General features: G+C 40.3%; 1 protein-coding gene across 1 annotated transcript; it reads right to left on the reverse strand.

Annotated features, from left to right (window-relative positions):
- Positions 1–10,416: 10,416 nt before the first annotated feature.
- Positions 10,417–11,712, reverse strand: SPESP1 (sperm equatorial segment protein 1). Its single transcript, XM_045574911.1, has one exon. It carries the CDS (start codon positions 11,563–11,565, stop codon positions 10,597–10,599), a length of 969 nt encoding a protein of 322 aa, XP_045430867.1. The 5' UTR covers positions 11,566–11,712; the 3' UTR covers positions 10,417–10,596.
- Positions 11,713–15,891: the final 4,179 nt, after the last annotated feature.

Below are 15,891 nucleotides of genomic sequence, written 5' to 3' on the forward strand. Positions count from 1 at the left end.
AGCTGAGTGGGCCAGGAAGCAGAGCAGTGTGAGGAGGAGGCTGCCTCTAAGATACGGGACTTTGCATCTAGAAAGCAATGGAGGCAGTGAAGCCAGATTATCCCAGTGAGGAGGAGAACGGGCACTTGGTACTCCAAGGTAGAGGGTAAAGATGTTTTATATAAAGAACATTTGTCTTTTGAGAGTGTCCACCTTGCAGCACAGAGCACTGAATGCAGTTTTCCAGAAGTAACGTTGCTGACTTACACTAGTGTTAGAGATGGTTTTAAATATTCAGGACTCAGGTTGATCTGGAAATGCTGTTGTCTGGAGAGCTGGGCAGGCCAGGCCTGCATCTTGTATCACCAAGAGCAATAGCTGCCATGGCAACTAGAAGCTGCCCCACCCCCTTTTTCAGACTCGCTCCAAGCATATAGCTTCTCAGAAGCAAGCCCCATCCACTGTTTCTGTGCATCTAGGTTAACACACCTTTGAAATGCCCCCTTTCTGACCCTTAAGTACATAATCTCAACTACCCTGTAACCCCATCCTGCAGGGCTTCCTCCCACCCTTTTGAAATCTTCCTTACCTTCGTAAAAAGGAGCTGCACACTGCTGTTCTTGGAGCATTTAGCTCAGTCTGTTGAGATCTTGCCTTCAGGTGTATCCTCTTTTTGACTCAAATTAGTTTTTATAAAAATTCTTTACAGGTGCCCTAGCCAGTTTGGCTCAGTAGATAGAGCATTGGCCTGCAGATTTAAGAGTCCTGGGTTTGATTCCAGTAAAGGGTACATGCCTGGGTTGCTGGCTCAATCCCCATTAGAGAGCATGCAGGAGGCAACCAATCAATAATTCTCATCACTGATGTTTCTATCTCTCCCCCTCTCCCTGAAATCAATTATATATATATAAATTTTAAATTCTTTATTGTTTAAAGTATTACATATGTCTCCTTTTTCCTCAATTGACCTCTCCCTGGCCGCTCCCACCCCCCAGCACATGCCCTCATCCCCCAGATGTCTGTGTTAAAGGTTTGGATATCAACATAGCAGTAGTCCCTAAACTTGTTTGTTGAAAATACAGTTTATTTGTCTCTCCTGTTGGAAATTTATTTAGTCCATTTGATGTGGGGAAGTTATTATGACAGGAATGTATAATTAGTATTTAAGGGCAAAGATTTTAGTTTGAGAACCAACTCTGTTTTTTACTAGCCTTATGAACTACCTTAACCTTACGAAGACACGGTTTCTTGGTCTGTAAAATGGGGTAATAATATCATCTACTATGCTAGTATACACTAAAAAAAGTACAATAAAATGGTTGAGAGCATGCACTTCAGAGTCAAATTGCTCAAATTCAAATATGCTCCACTACTTACCAGCGCTATGACCTTGTGCTTACTTTCTCTGTGCCTCAGTTTCTTCATCTACAAAATAGAAGTGATACTAGTATATTCCTTGAAGGATTGCTACATTTAAGTGTCCATACTTACAAACGTTAGAATAGGGTCTGATGTAGAGGAAGGACTCAATCGAAGGTAGCTGTTGCTGTTATTAATATTATCATCATCACCATCTTGGCAGAAGAAAAAGACTTTAGGGCAGTGGCAGTAGGACTAGATGAAGAAGAATACAGGTACAACATTTAAAAGATGAGTTCTGAGGTGCAGCAAGAACAAGAAAAAAAGAATGTGTTGACCTTCAACCAAACACTTGGTGGTGAGGGCAGTGGGTGAACTTGAGGCTAGTCAGGTGATCCTGAGCAAGGCCCTCCCCTCCTTGATCTCAGTCTTATCATCTATCAACTGCAGGTCTTAGATCAGCCTACTTGGTGAGTCTTCAATTTTAATCACTGAGAGTCTAAGAGGTTTCATACTGATGTTTTAAAAAAAATTCCTTATTTGCTGGTGAGCTGGGCAACCTCCTGTTTTCCCAAGTTGTCATATTCTAGGCTTTCTGAAGGATATATTGATTTTCAGCACCACACTGGCACAGATCTATGGAACAAAGAAGGGCCTTTTGTGCCTGAAAACGAAACCTAAAGGCTACCAGTTGACATAGTCTTCAGATCCTATCTTAGTTGGAGCATCAGAAAACTCATCTCACCCAACACTTAGCTCTCACTTCAAGAATGTCAGTGTTGCCACTGAGAAGTTATAAAAGAAAAATAAATCCAAAAAGTTTGGTCCTTTCCCCATCTCTTGCCACCAGTGTAGAGACCAAGTACCCAGGATTGAGGACTCCTAGTCAAAGGAAAGGGCCATCCAGGCTGGTTGCCTCTTCAGCTAGCTTCTGCAGAGCTGGAGAGAGAGAGAGGAGCCTCAACCCACTGTAACAGAGGCAAAGCCAGAATCCTGCCTCCAGACTCCTAGTCCTTTCTTCAAAGAAGAGCACAGAGATATTCACAGCAGCCAGACTGCTTTTGCTCCTGAGTAATTCAGTATTAGATGTCCAACTAACATTGAGATGGTGAAGACTCTCACCTCTGCCACAGCTAATGATGCAGGCCTACCTTGTGACTCCCAGAACATGCACCACTGAGAAGGAAAACCTTTCCATAGCAGGAAAGTACCTTGCCTAAAAAAATGTTTATATTAAAAACAAAGCAAAACAACCCAGCCAGTGTGACTCAGTGGATGAAGGTTGACCCATGAACCAAGAGGTCACAGTTCAATTTCTGTTCAGGGCACATGCCCAGGTTGTGGGCTTGATTCCCAGTGTAGGAAGCAGCTAATCAAGGATTCTCTCTTCCTCTCTCTTTCCCTTTCTGAATATATATATATATATATATATATATATATATATATTCCTTTTCTCATATATATATATATATATATATATATATATATATATATATATTTCTCATAAATATATATATAAAACACAAAGCAAAATGAAATCTATAGAGGCAAAGCTATTGCCAGTTCTTTGTGCTGCTAAACATAGATCTCGAGGAGACTGACAAATGCTTATCAAATCTCTTTTATGCATTTTGGGCTACGAAGACAGACCCAGAACTTGATTGGATTGCAAACCAGAAGATTCTGGAATTTTGGTTGAAGTCAGCTGGAGATGAGAGAGTTGTGGAGAGGATGTGGAGAGAGGGTCCAAGAAGATGGTGGCAAGCTGGGGCCAAAGAGGAGACCAGCAAGCAAGCAGCTCCTATCGGTGAGGAATAGCAAGTGAACTTTAGAACTATGTGGTCTTGGGGTTTGCTAAGAACTGTTAAGAATTATTTTTGAATTTCCAGTCAAGATGGTGGAGTAGGCTCCACAATAGTGAGAAAGGGAATAAGGTTATGGCAATTCTACTTCTACTTTTCTTTCCCCCAAATATGTTTGATACTATTGAATATTGTTGAATTTTATTTTTAAAAAACATTTTATTGATTTTTTTACAGAGAGGAAGGGAGAGGGATAGAGAGTTAGAAACATCAATGAGAGAGAAACATTGATCAGCTGCCTCCCGCACACCTCCTACTGGGGATGTGACCTCAACCAAGGTACATGCCCTCTACCAGATTGAACCTGGGACCTTTCAGTCCATAGGCCAACACTCTATTCACTGAGCCAAACTGGTCAGAGCTGAATATTGTTGAATTTTAAATATCTCATGGGATTTTCACTGAAAGTATCAAAATAAAGTACAATATCATGCTTACCAAAAAACAAACAAAAAACTATTTAGTACTAAGAATTTATTAAGAACTTGCTGTTACTATCACTTATTGTTAAGAACTTACTCTCAAAACAAATCTGAATTACTTTTACCAATCCACTGAATTACTGGGAGTTCTCCAAATTAAATTCCATGTAGCATACCGGTATATTGTTTATTAAAAGATAAGTAACACAAAGGTGATCATTTGGAAACTTACATAAATATTAAAACTCAACAGAACCAGAGCTATGACTTAGAACTTGGATTTGCAGAAAATTTGGGAGAGGAAAGGAGTGTTTCATGTCAAGCAAACACAAGACAAGGCCAAGGCCAAGGCCTAAGTGATTCCTCTGGTAAAAAGACAGAAAGCCACCTTTAGATTTAGGCAGTTCATCACTGATACAGTGAAAGGAAAAGTAGCTAGAGGTACCAGCCGTCCCATGATCCCTGTCCTACACATCAAAAAGGATGGCATTAAAACAAAAGGAGCCAGCCTGACTGGTGTGGCTCAGTGGTTGAGCAACAACCTATGAACCAGAGATCATGCTTTCCCAGTCAGGACACATGCCCAGGTTGCAGGTTTATTCCCACTGGGGGGGGAGGGGGGTGCAGGAGGCAGCCAATCAAAAATTCTCTCTCATCATTGATGTTTCTCTCTCTCCCTTCCTCTCTGAAAATCAATAAAAATATTTTTTAAAAAATAAAACAAAAGGGGCTAGATGACTGCAACATGCACTGTAGGATAGACAGTTGCTGAGGAACAAATTCTAGACTGCAGTAAGAAGGCTCATGTTCTGCAGCTCTACCCTGAGGCAAGCAGAGTCCAGAAGGAAATGAGAAACTGCCCACAATAGCCCCCCAGGGAAGATGGGTGTTATGTCCATTCTGATGGGAGCCAGTCCAAGAGATGTTTTGAGAGTTTAAAAAATTTTATTGCATTCTCTCACAGAGGGCTGAGATCAGTGTGTCGATGTCAGCCCGGAGGGGTGGTCAGGTTCTCTCTATAGGGTAAAAGTACGCAGCAGAGGGTCAGGATGTGGGTGCACCAGCTGGTCAAGCTGAGGAGAGAGCTCGAGTGGGTGAAGGGAGTCAAGGGAGGAGAGTGCACAGGTCAGTCAGGCGGAAAGAAGTTCTTCTTATCTTGCTTCTGCAGGTGCCAGCTGTCTGCCCCAAACTATGAGAAATCAGCATATATTTCAGAAAACATGACCTAGCAGGAGAGATTAAGGTAGTTCACCCTAACATTCCGCCCTCGATCTTTGTTTTAATATTAATCTTAATAATCAACTCAGAACTGGGGAGCATAGGTGAAGGTCTGTCTTCTATAGTGACTTCCACGCTGTTAAGGGGCATGAACCCTGACTGAGAATCTGAGAGTCGGAATGAGAATCATCTAGGGAGAGGAGTTTGTAGTGGACAGTCCAGAAAGCTAGCACTGTGGCATGAGGGTGGCTATGCTGTAAGGAGTGGAGGAGAGGAGAAGAGAACAATGTTTAGTTATTATATTATTTATCTGTATTGTGGTGTTTTTTTTGTTTTTGTTTTTGTTTTTTTCTTAAAGAGGAGCTTGAGGTCCTCAATCGGCTCACAAGAGTAGGTCTCAGGTTGAGGTTCCTGTGAGGTCTTATAAGAAATAGGTTTAATTCAAGATAAAGAAGTAATAAGGTACCAGTATTTAATAAAGTCATAGGCATATACCCTATGAAAATAGAAATAATAATACTAAGGTTAACCAATATATAAAATTATAAACTATTGTGGGGTCGAACCCTGGAGTCAGAATAAGACCACCAGAGGCTGATGATTGATTTTTAAAAAGCAGGCAAGGATTTATTGAACTGGCCAGGATGGCCGCAAGAGCACCACACGCAGGTGGCCACACTCATGACCTTGCCATTACAGGCGTAGGCAGTCTTTTTAAAGGTCTAAACCACAAGAATTTTCCTTTGCTCTAAATTCTAAAGGCTGGAAACAGCTTGCAGGGTCGTTCCCAGCCACATCCTGCTGGACATTGGAATGTGGCCCTATCTTGTGAAAGCAAATAGTACAGAAGCAGAGCTCAGCGGTTAATCTCTAAACGTTATCTACAGTTTCTACTCCTGAAGCTACTGAGTCAGTGGGAATCAGTCTCCTGTGGTCCTGGTCCACAGGTATAGGAAAACTGCCTTAGCCTCCAGGTCTCAATCTGGAAGCTGAGGCAACTACCCTATGTTTAAGCAAGTAAGTGAGTGCCAAAGCCAGAAGAGCAGGGTTAAAATTCAAACAGCAGTTTTTAGCTAAGTATGGTTGCTACTATACTTCATAAACCAAGTTGAAAAGATTTTTAAATGCAAAGCTTTTGCTGGATAGCAAGCAAGTAGTGACGATTGATTGTCTGTAGGTGGAATATCTCTGGTGATGTTATTAGGTGCTGAGGTCTGTATAGCATATGGTACAGCCTTAAAACTTTGAAGGCAGCTAATTGTACTGGAGTTTAATATTATAATTGGGCATTGTGATTTTTATTGGAACAGAATTTTTCTCCCTAAAATCATCCTCATTTTTTATCAAAGGGACTATTAGGTTTTAACTTGCCCTGATTATTTGTATAACCACACTAACAATAGTAATTTATTATATAGGCCTTTTCAGATTTACTTTGCTGGAATTCCACTTATAAGAAATATTTAGAGTGAGCTTCAGTCAGCCCCTCAGGCACAGAAGACAAGCCACACAGTTGCCATCTGGCTTTGCCTGTAAAGGTCTGGGTGAATGTCTCAAGTCCTTGAGGTCCCCCAAATCCCCCCTTAAGGTTCTTTCTGCCATCTCTCAGGAAAGCAACCTTCCTTCCTTACCTGGAAAGATTGCTATGAACCAAGGTAACAAGGAAGGCACCAGGCCATTTCTTCAAGGTGATTTTATTGGTTTTAAAGCCAATCTTTTATTCCTTAAGGTTTCTCAGTGACATCCAGGATCCTGACATGTCTCTCTCAGATATGGCCTTCCAATCAAAGTCTTGGTTAATAAAACCATAATGGGAACCTGATTTTATAAAGAAAATAGATTCTGATTGGATTTATGTAAATAAACTTATTGCCATAAGAACAATTATACTCACTCATTGAGAGTTGTCAAATTCTGGAGGGATAAGGTAAGGAGAAAAATAAAAATGCTTCCACATTGCTTATGAAGATACTAGAGGCCCGGTGCATGAAATTCATGCATGGTTGGGGGAGTCCTTCAGCCAGGCCTGTGCCCTCTCACAGTCCAGGAGCCCTGTGATGGATTACCCCAAAGAGGTAGGCCCTATCCACTTGGCTGGGGCTTCGTGGATTGCCTCCACATTGAGAGGCCCCACACACCTGCTGCACTGCTGCCACAGGGTAGTCTGGGCCTCCCTCTTTGGGGTGATTGATTGGACCTGGCAGAGGGAGACCCCACCCACCACAGCCTTCCAGTTGGTGGCCTGGGCCTGCCTCCTTCTTTCGGGCAATTGTGAGCCCCCCCCCCCCCCAACTGACTGATCACCCTGCCAGCTAGTGGCCCGGGCCTCCCTCTGCAGGGCCATCATGGGGCAATGGCTGGGCCCCTGTCCAATTGCATCGCACCCGCCTTGGCTGGCCTGGCACCAGTGGGTGTCATAGCATGGTTGTCTGGATGGTCATTCCACTGTTTGGCTGTTCAGTTGATTTGCATATTATGCTTTTATTATTATTGATAATTTACCAAATCAGTCTAGGGAAATAAATAAGCTTCCTTATATCTGGAATAAACAATGACATGGTTATAGACTTGACCATAAAACAATTGACAAAGAATCTTGCTTTTCTGTAAGATATAACATTCCAAGATAACAATTTCTTGGCAAATAAAAATTATTATGAAATGACATGAAGTTCATATTCTTAGATTCAATGTAGAATTTTAATAAAGAATAAACAATATGTAAGATTTAAAAATGCTGCAAACTAAGGGCTTAAGCAATGAGAACCCAGAAGGGGCCATTTTGGTTTTGCTGAAGAGTCAGAAATCACTATGACTTAAGATGTGACATGAACCTCCTGTGTAGTTGGGTAGGGAGTAGGTATAAGAGAGATATACATGCAAGCGCTCTACACCAGAATGGAGTGAGGCTGTCATAGCAGGGCCAGGACTAGGGATAGGTTAGTAAGGAACCTGGGCACAACATCCAGGAGGTACTAACTCTTGGAGTCATGCAAGTGCAGGGGTGGCATCAGAGTGTTTCCTCACCCAGCATCATGGCTCCTGGTCAAAGAAGGGATTCAAGAAGACCAGGTGATAAATTAAGCTCTTGCTCAAGCCTGTTTCACAGTGATTTCAAGGGGTCCACCCTGTGGCTATTTCACCATCCTCAAATGTATAATTGAGACTGATTTTCTTAGCAGCTCCTAGTCTTCATATTCTTTTCCTGCCCTTAACATTATATAGAGGGCACATGAAAGTTCCTATGTTAGTGTGCTCTCCTGATAACCAAGATGGCAAATCAATAGAAATAATGAATCCTTGCTGAGTGAATTATTCTAAAAAACTTAAAGAATGCCGGGGTGGTAATACCCATCATTTCCCCCATTCAATTAACTTGTATGCCCCCTATACCACCACAGATTGTGGTGGATAATGGTGTACTAACTGAAGACTCAACCCAGTGGTATCTCTAATTACAGGTACTGTGTCAGGGGTTATTGGTTTACTAAAACAAATATAATATTTAGTATGTGACTAATATTATGGAAAATGCAATATTTTCTATCTCCATCAATATAAAAGAGCAAATTATAATAATATTTGCATGGAAGGAAGTGTGTATAGACATGCTCATTGTATTGACCCAGGCTATGTTAACGCTCCTGTTCCCTGTCACAATACAGTCCAGAGAGTCTTTGATCTTTTTAACATTCCACACTATATCTTGCTGGTCAACTATTGTATATTGATAAAATGTCATAATTATATTTGGTAAACAAAGAAGTGAGACGGTCTAAGGAAATGTGCCAGAGGGTAGAAGGTTTATTCTATCAGGATTCAGGAGTCTGTCAGATCAGGTGAATGGTCTGACCATGCCAATTCATCCTTCCATAAGATCAACTCTTTGTATCTCTCATCCCTTAATACTAAGAAACAAACACAGCGCCTAATGGATTTCTGGATTTTGTAGACAACATGTACTTCTTTGGGGAATATTGCTACAGCCCATTTATTAGGTTCCTGAGAAGGCTATTAGTTTTGAGTGAGGCTCTGATTAAGCAAGAGCTCTATTGAAGGTCCAGGTTTTGGGTAGCCCTGACATTCAGATGCTGTAATACAGCCTAGCCAAGGTGCTAGAGATAACCATGGTAGATAAGCACACTATGAAGAGTCTCTGGCAAGTCCCAACAAAAAGCTCATAATTGACCCAGAGCAGCCAGGCCCGGAGCAGCAGCAGCTAGGCCCAGAGCAGCCAGGCCCGGAGGAGCCAGGCCCAGAGTGTGAAAGGAAAGAAGGAGCAATGCAGCCCATTCGGGTACCAGAGTGTGATGTCCATCATCACAATGGACTCAGAGAAGCTCCTGTGTCCCTTCACCCAAAAAGACTGAGAGTTGCCCAGACGACAGCAAAGTGGGAGAAGAAAACTGAAGGCTATGCAAGGGACTGAGGTGCCAACATGGAGTCATCTGAAGAAATTAGAGATTGAAGTGGAAGCTACTTCTTTAATCATGTTCCTGCTCATGCTAGTATCTGCTAGCTTCCAGTCTTCTGCAAAGTCTTATGCAGCAAGTCCAAGGACTCTGAGTAAATCTACACCAGCAACAAAAGAGACTCATTTAGTAGCTAAAAATATTAATATGTCCATAATTCTGATTTCTCATTTTGTTGTTTTGCATTGGCATTATTATTTAATAGCCAGAGTTTTGCTCTTGACATTCATATTGTCAGATCCACCATGTCAAGAAATGGACCAATGAGCAGTAATCCTTTGTATGATAGAAATGATATATTCAGGATTGAGCTCAAGTAGACACAGAAGGCACAGATAAGCTACAGAAACAAGTGAGATGTTTGTCTCCTACATCTTTTGCAGCAACACCTTACCTCAAACTTCATGGAGTCCACACAACCTGATAAAGGAAGAAGGAAAGCTTGGGTCTGATTTATTATAGCCCAAAAGCCTGCTATTTTGTCCTGTACATAGTAAAAGGTCAATATATCTTTATTAAACTAATAATGATTGGGTTGATGAATAAATAAACAAACTTAAATACTGGTCCAATTATAAAACAGAATTACCTGCACCATAATTACAATATTACACAGTTAACTTTAATGATGTTAGTCATACTCCCAAATAAAAGATTTGCAAAGCTTCAATGTACATATACAGTATATAAACAAAGGAGGAAATAGGTGAGAACAACTTTACTACCAATTCTGGCTACAGTTCCTCGCTGATAATCCCAAAGTACTTACCAGCAAAGAAAAAGATATATCTTAATGTATTATCCACTTTTCAAAGGAGGCACACATATATCCAAATAAAAGTAATTTTGATACAAGCTTTACTTTTCTATGCTAGTCAAACAGAAAACTAGATTCTCTCAAAGAGTAATAAAGACAATTTACCCTAAACATTTATATGCCCTCATTTAAAACTAGCTACATATAGAGTTTGCACAGTCCTTAACTCTTATTAAATGGGTGAATCTAATCAATTTATTCAAGTAAAACCAAAGCTTAAATATTTTGAAGATTAGATCTTCATAATTTAAAAAATCAATTAATGAAAGAAAACTACAAACTCCTGAACCAAACTTTTATTTTAAAATTTTAGGCATATTAGTGCATATGAAAAATGTTCATAACATATGATATGTAAAGATGTGAGCACACTGAACTACAATAGAAAATATTTTATATAACTTTTGAATTACTAGTACGCTTATTTCTCCTGTTAATGAATGCCCAGTTTTCTTAGATCACCTTTGTTATGGAACATCAAGTAGGTTTAAAATTTTTATATTATTGTTTAATAACTGCCTAATAAGGTTTTGAGATTCTAGTCGATTTGTACATAATCTGTTTTTCAATATACGTATTACTGTAATAGCTTTCTGTCTCATATCTATTGGAGCATATTTAATATCTAAATATTGAGATAACTTAGATCTAGAGTTATACAGCGTGTTAATAACAGTTTCAATGTCATCACTTAGAAAACTGCTGCGTCCTACTGGTAATAACTGGGATCTATACATTTTTTGTAATCTGTGTTCTGCTGCTTCTGCTAAAGCAAGGCTTCGTTTTAGGTTCTCTTTAGAGGCTTGAATGTCCTCTCTATATTCTGGCTTGAGGCTCTCAACAAGAGGTACGTGTTGTGCTTCCGAACGAATATCTGATATTTTATCCAAAATTTCTTCGTCACTCAAAATTAGTGGATGACTTTCATATATTGGTATTTCATATTCCCCTGATAGCTGAGGAACATCTTCTAGTTCTGTGGAGGTATCCCAGTCAGTGCTCATCCTGGAAGAACTTGGAGGTAATTCAGTAACATTTGGCCAAAACATTGATGTCTCAGTTTGTGACTCCTCTGACTCTGGCTCTGGCTCTGGCTGTGGCTGTGGCTCTCTGTCAATATAAGGTACTTTTGAACTTAAAATAACAGAAATATTATTTGGTTTAATCGACCAGAATGGTGTATTTTTAGTATGTTTGTTCCTCCTTATTTCAGGTTGGAAGTCTTTAGTAGGGAAACGTGTAGCTTTATCACTGATAGGGTCACTTAAAACATCATTCTCAGTTGAAACTTTATCATGTGAAATTAACTCTTTAAACTGTGATACCTTTGGTCTCATAGAATAAACGTTATTTGAAGACTTCGGTCTCACAGAATTAACGTTATTTGAAGTCTTCTGTCTCATAGAATAAATGTTATTTGAAGTCGTCTGTCTCATAGAATAAATGTTATTTGGAGACACTGATATTTTCTCTTGGCCTGGCGCCCTAGTGGGAACCCTTAGTTGTAGATTCTGTAAAACTTGTACATAATGATTCAAGTTTTTTTCTTCATCAGGTGTCACAGTTATTCCTTAAGGAGAAAAAAAATCAAATAATAAGAAACATTAACATATATAATATACTGACAAAATCTACTGACCCATATTTACTTCATATACTATCACTTGAAAGTTAAAATAAAGAACCAAGGAATAAAGCATATCTGAAAGTCAACTCTCACTTAAAATTATTCTTTCAGATTCTTATTTAAAACAAATGAGCAAGATCAGTGGAAAAGTTGCATATGAACACAATTCATATAACTTATGATTCAGTATGTAACTTATTAAAACAAAATTTGCAATTATGTCCTCCAACTCAGTGGTGTGATGAATTAGGTTCATAATGAATTAGTTTCACCAGAGCCAATTGTTAAATTTTAGGAACTTTGTGAGCCAGATATTACACATAGACATCATTCATAATTAAATTATCTGAATTTGCATTTAAATAAATTATATTGAAAAGTAATAAATATTCAAACTCATCACTTCCTTACTTTATTTCATGTTACTATTATCTGTGTTCTTGAGGTTATTTACATCTAGGGTATCTGTATGATGAAACGCTACTATATATCTCTTTCTACCTTTCTGTTCAGTGATGTCAAGTAGGTAGCTTGAAATCAACCGTAATGGGGCAAATGCTGTAAATCAGGGCTTACCCTTCTTTCCAAAGAGTCAGTTAGACATTTACCAGTACACCACTGCCTTTAAACAAAAATTATCTAACTATAGCCTGTGGGTCATTTCCACCCAACTACTGTTTGTTTCTATGTTTGTTTTTTTAAAAATAAAGTTTTATTGGAACCAGCTAGTCTTACCCATTTGTTTCTTTATTATCTATAGTTGCTTTTGGCTCCAACAGCAGAGTTGAGTGGTTGCAACAGAGACCACATGGCCAGAGAAGCTGAAAATACTACTTGGTCCTTTACAGAAAAGTTTGCAGATTCCTGTCTAAACCATCAAAATTTAATTCTTACAACAAAAATGGCAGTTATATACTGGCTTTATACTGATATTTTGCAGCACCTGAGTGGTGAAGCTTCTCATATCCAATGTGGAAATCAACAACAAAAAAGACTTCTGAATAAGATACTCTAATATTCTGCCCAACTTCCCTACTCCTAGTCAGTTTTAAATTTTAAGTGTTGGAACTTTGTATTGCATACAGTTTTGAATAGATTTTGCCACTATCATGGATACAAATTGATTTAATTCAAGGAAGTAAGTCACTTTTAAGAAAATATACTTTTTATTTCAGAGACTAAGGGAGAGGGAAAGAGAGATGGAAACATCAATGATGAGAGAGAGTCATTGATCAACTGCCTCCTGCATGTCCCAACTGGGGATCAAGCCACAACCCAGGTATATACCCTGAACCAGGAATCAAACCCTGACCTCCCGATACATAGGTTGATGCTCAACCACTGAGCCAAGCCAGCCAGGTATAACTCACTTTTTACCAAACTTTAATGTATAACACAGAAACGCTATGATTTACAGCATTTGCCTCAATACGGTTGATTTCAAGCTACCTACTTGACATCACTGAACAGAAAGGTAGAAAGAGATATATAGTAGCACACCATTATATAGCATTTCATCATGAACCCTCCCTCTGCAGGCAAGATGAATCACAGTAGTAACAAACTTTCTGTTAAAGAGGCACTTTTTATTCAGCTGTCTGAAAACACAAAATAGTCCAAAAATGCTTTATATTTACATGTTTCACATCTCTCCCTTAATTCTTCTGTTACAACTTAGACCAGATGAAGTTTAATCAAAACTGAAAGCATATTTCTAAAATTTAGAAGTCTTAATGAAACAGCTTAGTGAGGCAATATGATAGTGGGAAGATACTAGACTTGTCTAAACATCTAGATTCTAAAAGTGGATTCCTCATTTTATGTCATGTTGAGAAAAGCTTTGCATACTCCAAGATCCATATAATGATGATGGGTGAAAAAAGGAAAGATATAGAACATAAGGTAGATTTTGATATTATCCTTAATCACTAACATAGTATCATACATTTTGTTTGTGAATTATTGATTTTTAAAAAATGGACAGAAGGGTAACATACCAAACTCATGTGGGTAGTTGTCTTTGAGGAGAGGGAATGGGACTGAAGTTGATCATTAAAGAGTACTTTAGACTTATCTATAACTAGAGGCCTGCTGGGGTCCCTCAGTCCGGCCTGCACCCTCTTACAGTCCAGGAGTCCTTGGGGGATGTCCAACTGACAGCTTAGACCCGCTCCCCAGTGGACATCTTTAGTGCTGCTACAGAGGCGGGAGAGGTTCCCACCACTGCCACTGTGCTCGCCAGCCATCAGCCCAGCTTGTGGCTGAACAGCGCTTTCCCTGTGGGAGCGCACTGATCACAAGGGGGCAGCTCAGGCCCTGCTCCTCTGTGGGAGGTGACCAGCTGTCTGATCAGGAGATGGCACTGGTAGGCAAATGGCTGGCCCTGCCCCCTGATTGCCCCTCCACCGCTGCTGGTCGCTACAGACCCATTCCCAACCCCTGATTGCAATCCCCTCTCTTTGCCCACTGGCCCCATCTTGGCTGGCCAGGTGCTGCCTGCTTGCTGGCCCCACCCCTGCCAACCAGTTATTCTGCCATTTGGTCGATTTGCATATTAGGCTTTTATTATATATGATGTTTTACTCTCAAAAAAAAAAAAAGAAAGAAAGAAAGAAATAAACCACACACAAGCACACACACTTAATAACCACTACAAGTTACATTTTAAAAAGTAAAATAACTTATTTATATATTCTCATACGTATAAAAAGCATTGTCCTAAATCTAGAATTTTCCTGAAGGAAAAGTAAGTATGTAGCCTTGAGTACAGAAACAATAAAAAGCAAGTCTTGGCTCTACCTCTTCCTAACATCATGACCTAAGGCAATTACTTAATTTCTCCAAACTATAAAATTAAAATGCTATATTTGCCCTTTTAGCTCACAAAACCAAATAAATTAAATATTTAAAAATACTTCAAAAGCTACAGAGCACTATTTAAGATAATAATATTCCCAATAGAGGTAACTGCTTACACTTCTAATTTTAAAATATAAACTTAAATCCCTAAAAAGAACATTAAAAACATGTTTTGTATCCTATTTGGTAAAACACTGGAAGCTTTTCCCCCTAAAGACAGGAACAAGGTTAGAATACTAATATCTCCATTACTATAAACAGGGTGTTAGAGGTATTAGTCAATGTAATTAGATAGGGGAAAGGAATGGAAACATGAGAATTCAGAAGACAAAGGCAAAGCTATCTTTATATGTAGATACTAGAGGCCTGATGCACAAAGTTCATGCAAGAGTAGTCCTTCCTTCCCCTAGCTGCCGGCACCAGCTTCCCTCCTACACCTGGGACCTGGGTCTCCCTCCAGCTGCCAGCACCCAGGACCTGGGCTTCCCTCGCAGAGGGAGGCCCCGCTCACCCACTACAGCCCACCTGTCGGAGGCCTGAGCCTACCACTTTGGGGCAATCATGGAGCCCCTTGATTGATCACCCTGCCAGTCAGTGTCCTGGGCCTTCCTCTGCGGGGCAATCATGCGGTAATGGCCAGGCTCCCGACCAATCACATGGCACCCACCCTGGCTGGCCTGGCACCAGTGAGTATCATAGCATGGTCCCGGATGGTTGTCTGGATGGTTGACCGGATGGTCATTCTGCTGTTCGGTCATTCAACAATTTGCATATTATACTTTTATTATAGTAAAATTTATTAGCATATAATAAAAGCCTAATATGATAAGTGTCCAGTTGTCCAGTTGGCTGTTCAACCAAAGTATAATATGCTAATGATATGCTAAGGCTGCTTAACTGCTTGCTATGACATGCACTGATCACCGGGTGGCAGAAGCTCCAACCAATAGGTTAGCTTTGCTACTGGGGTCCAGCCAATCAGGACTGAGTGAGATGGGTCAAACACACCCTGGTGCCCACCCATGGTTCTTCCCCGGCTGGCCAACCTCCTATGTCCCTCCGTGGCCCCAATTGTGCACCAATGGAGACCTTCAGCCTGGCCTGCACCCTCTTGCAATCTGGGACCCCTCAGGGGATGTCAGAGAAATGGTTTCAGCCCAATGATGGAATGACCGGTTGCTATGATGCGCACTGACCACCAGGGGGGAGACACTCAATGCAGGGGCTGCCCCCTGGTGGTCAGTGCGCGCCTAGACGGGGAGCACCACTCAGCCAG

The sequence above is a fragment of the Pipistrellus kuhlii genome, unplaced genomic scaffold (assembly GCF_014108245.1).
Source record: "Pipistrellus kuhlii isolate mPipKuh1 unplaced genomic scaffold, mPipKuh1.p scaffold_m20_p_1, whole genome shotgun sequence".
In the NCBI taxonomy this organism is placed as follows: Eukaryota; Metazoa; Chordata; class Mammalia; order Chiroptera; family Vespertilionidae; genus Pipistrellus; species Pipistrellus kuhlii.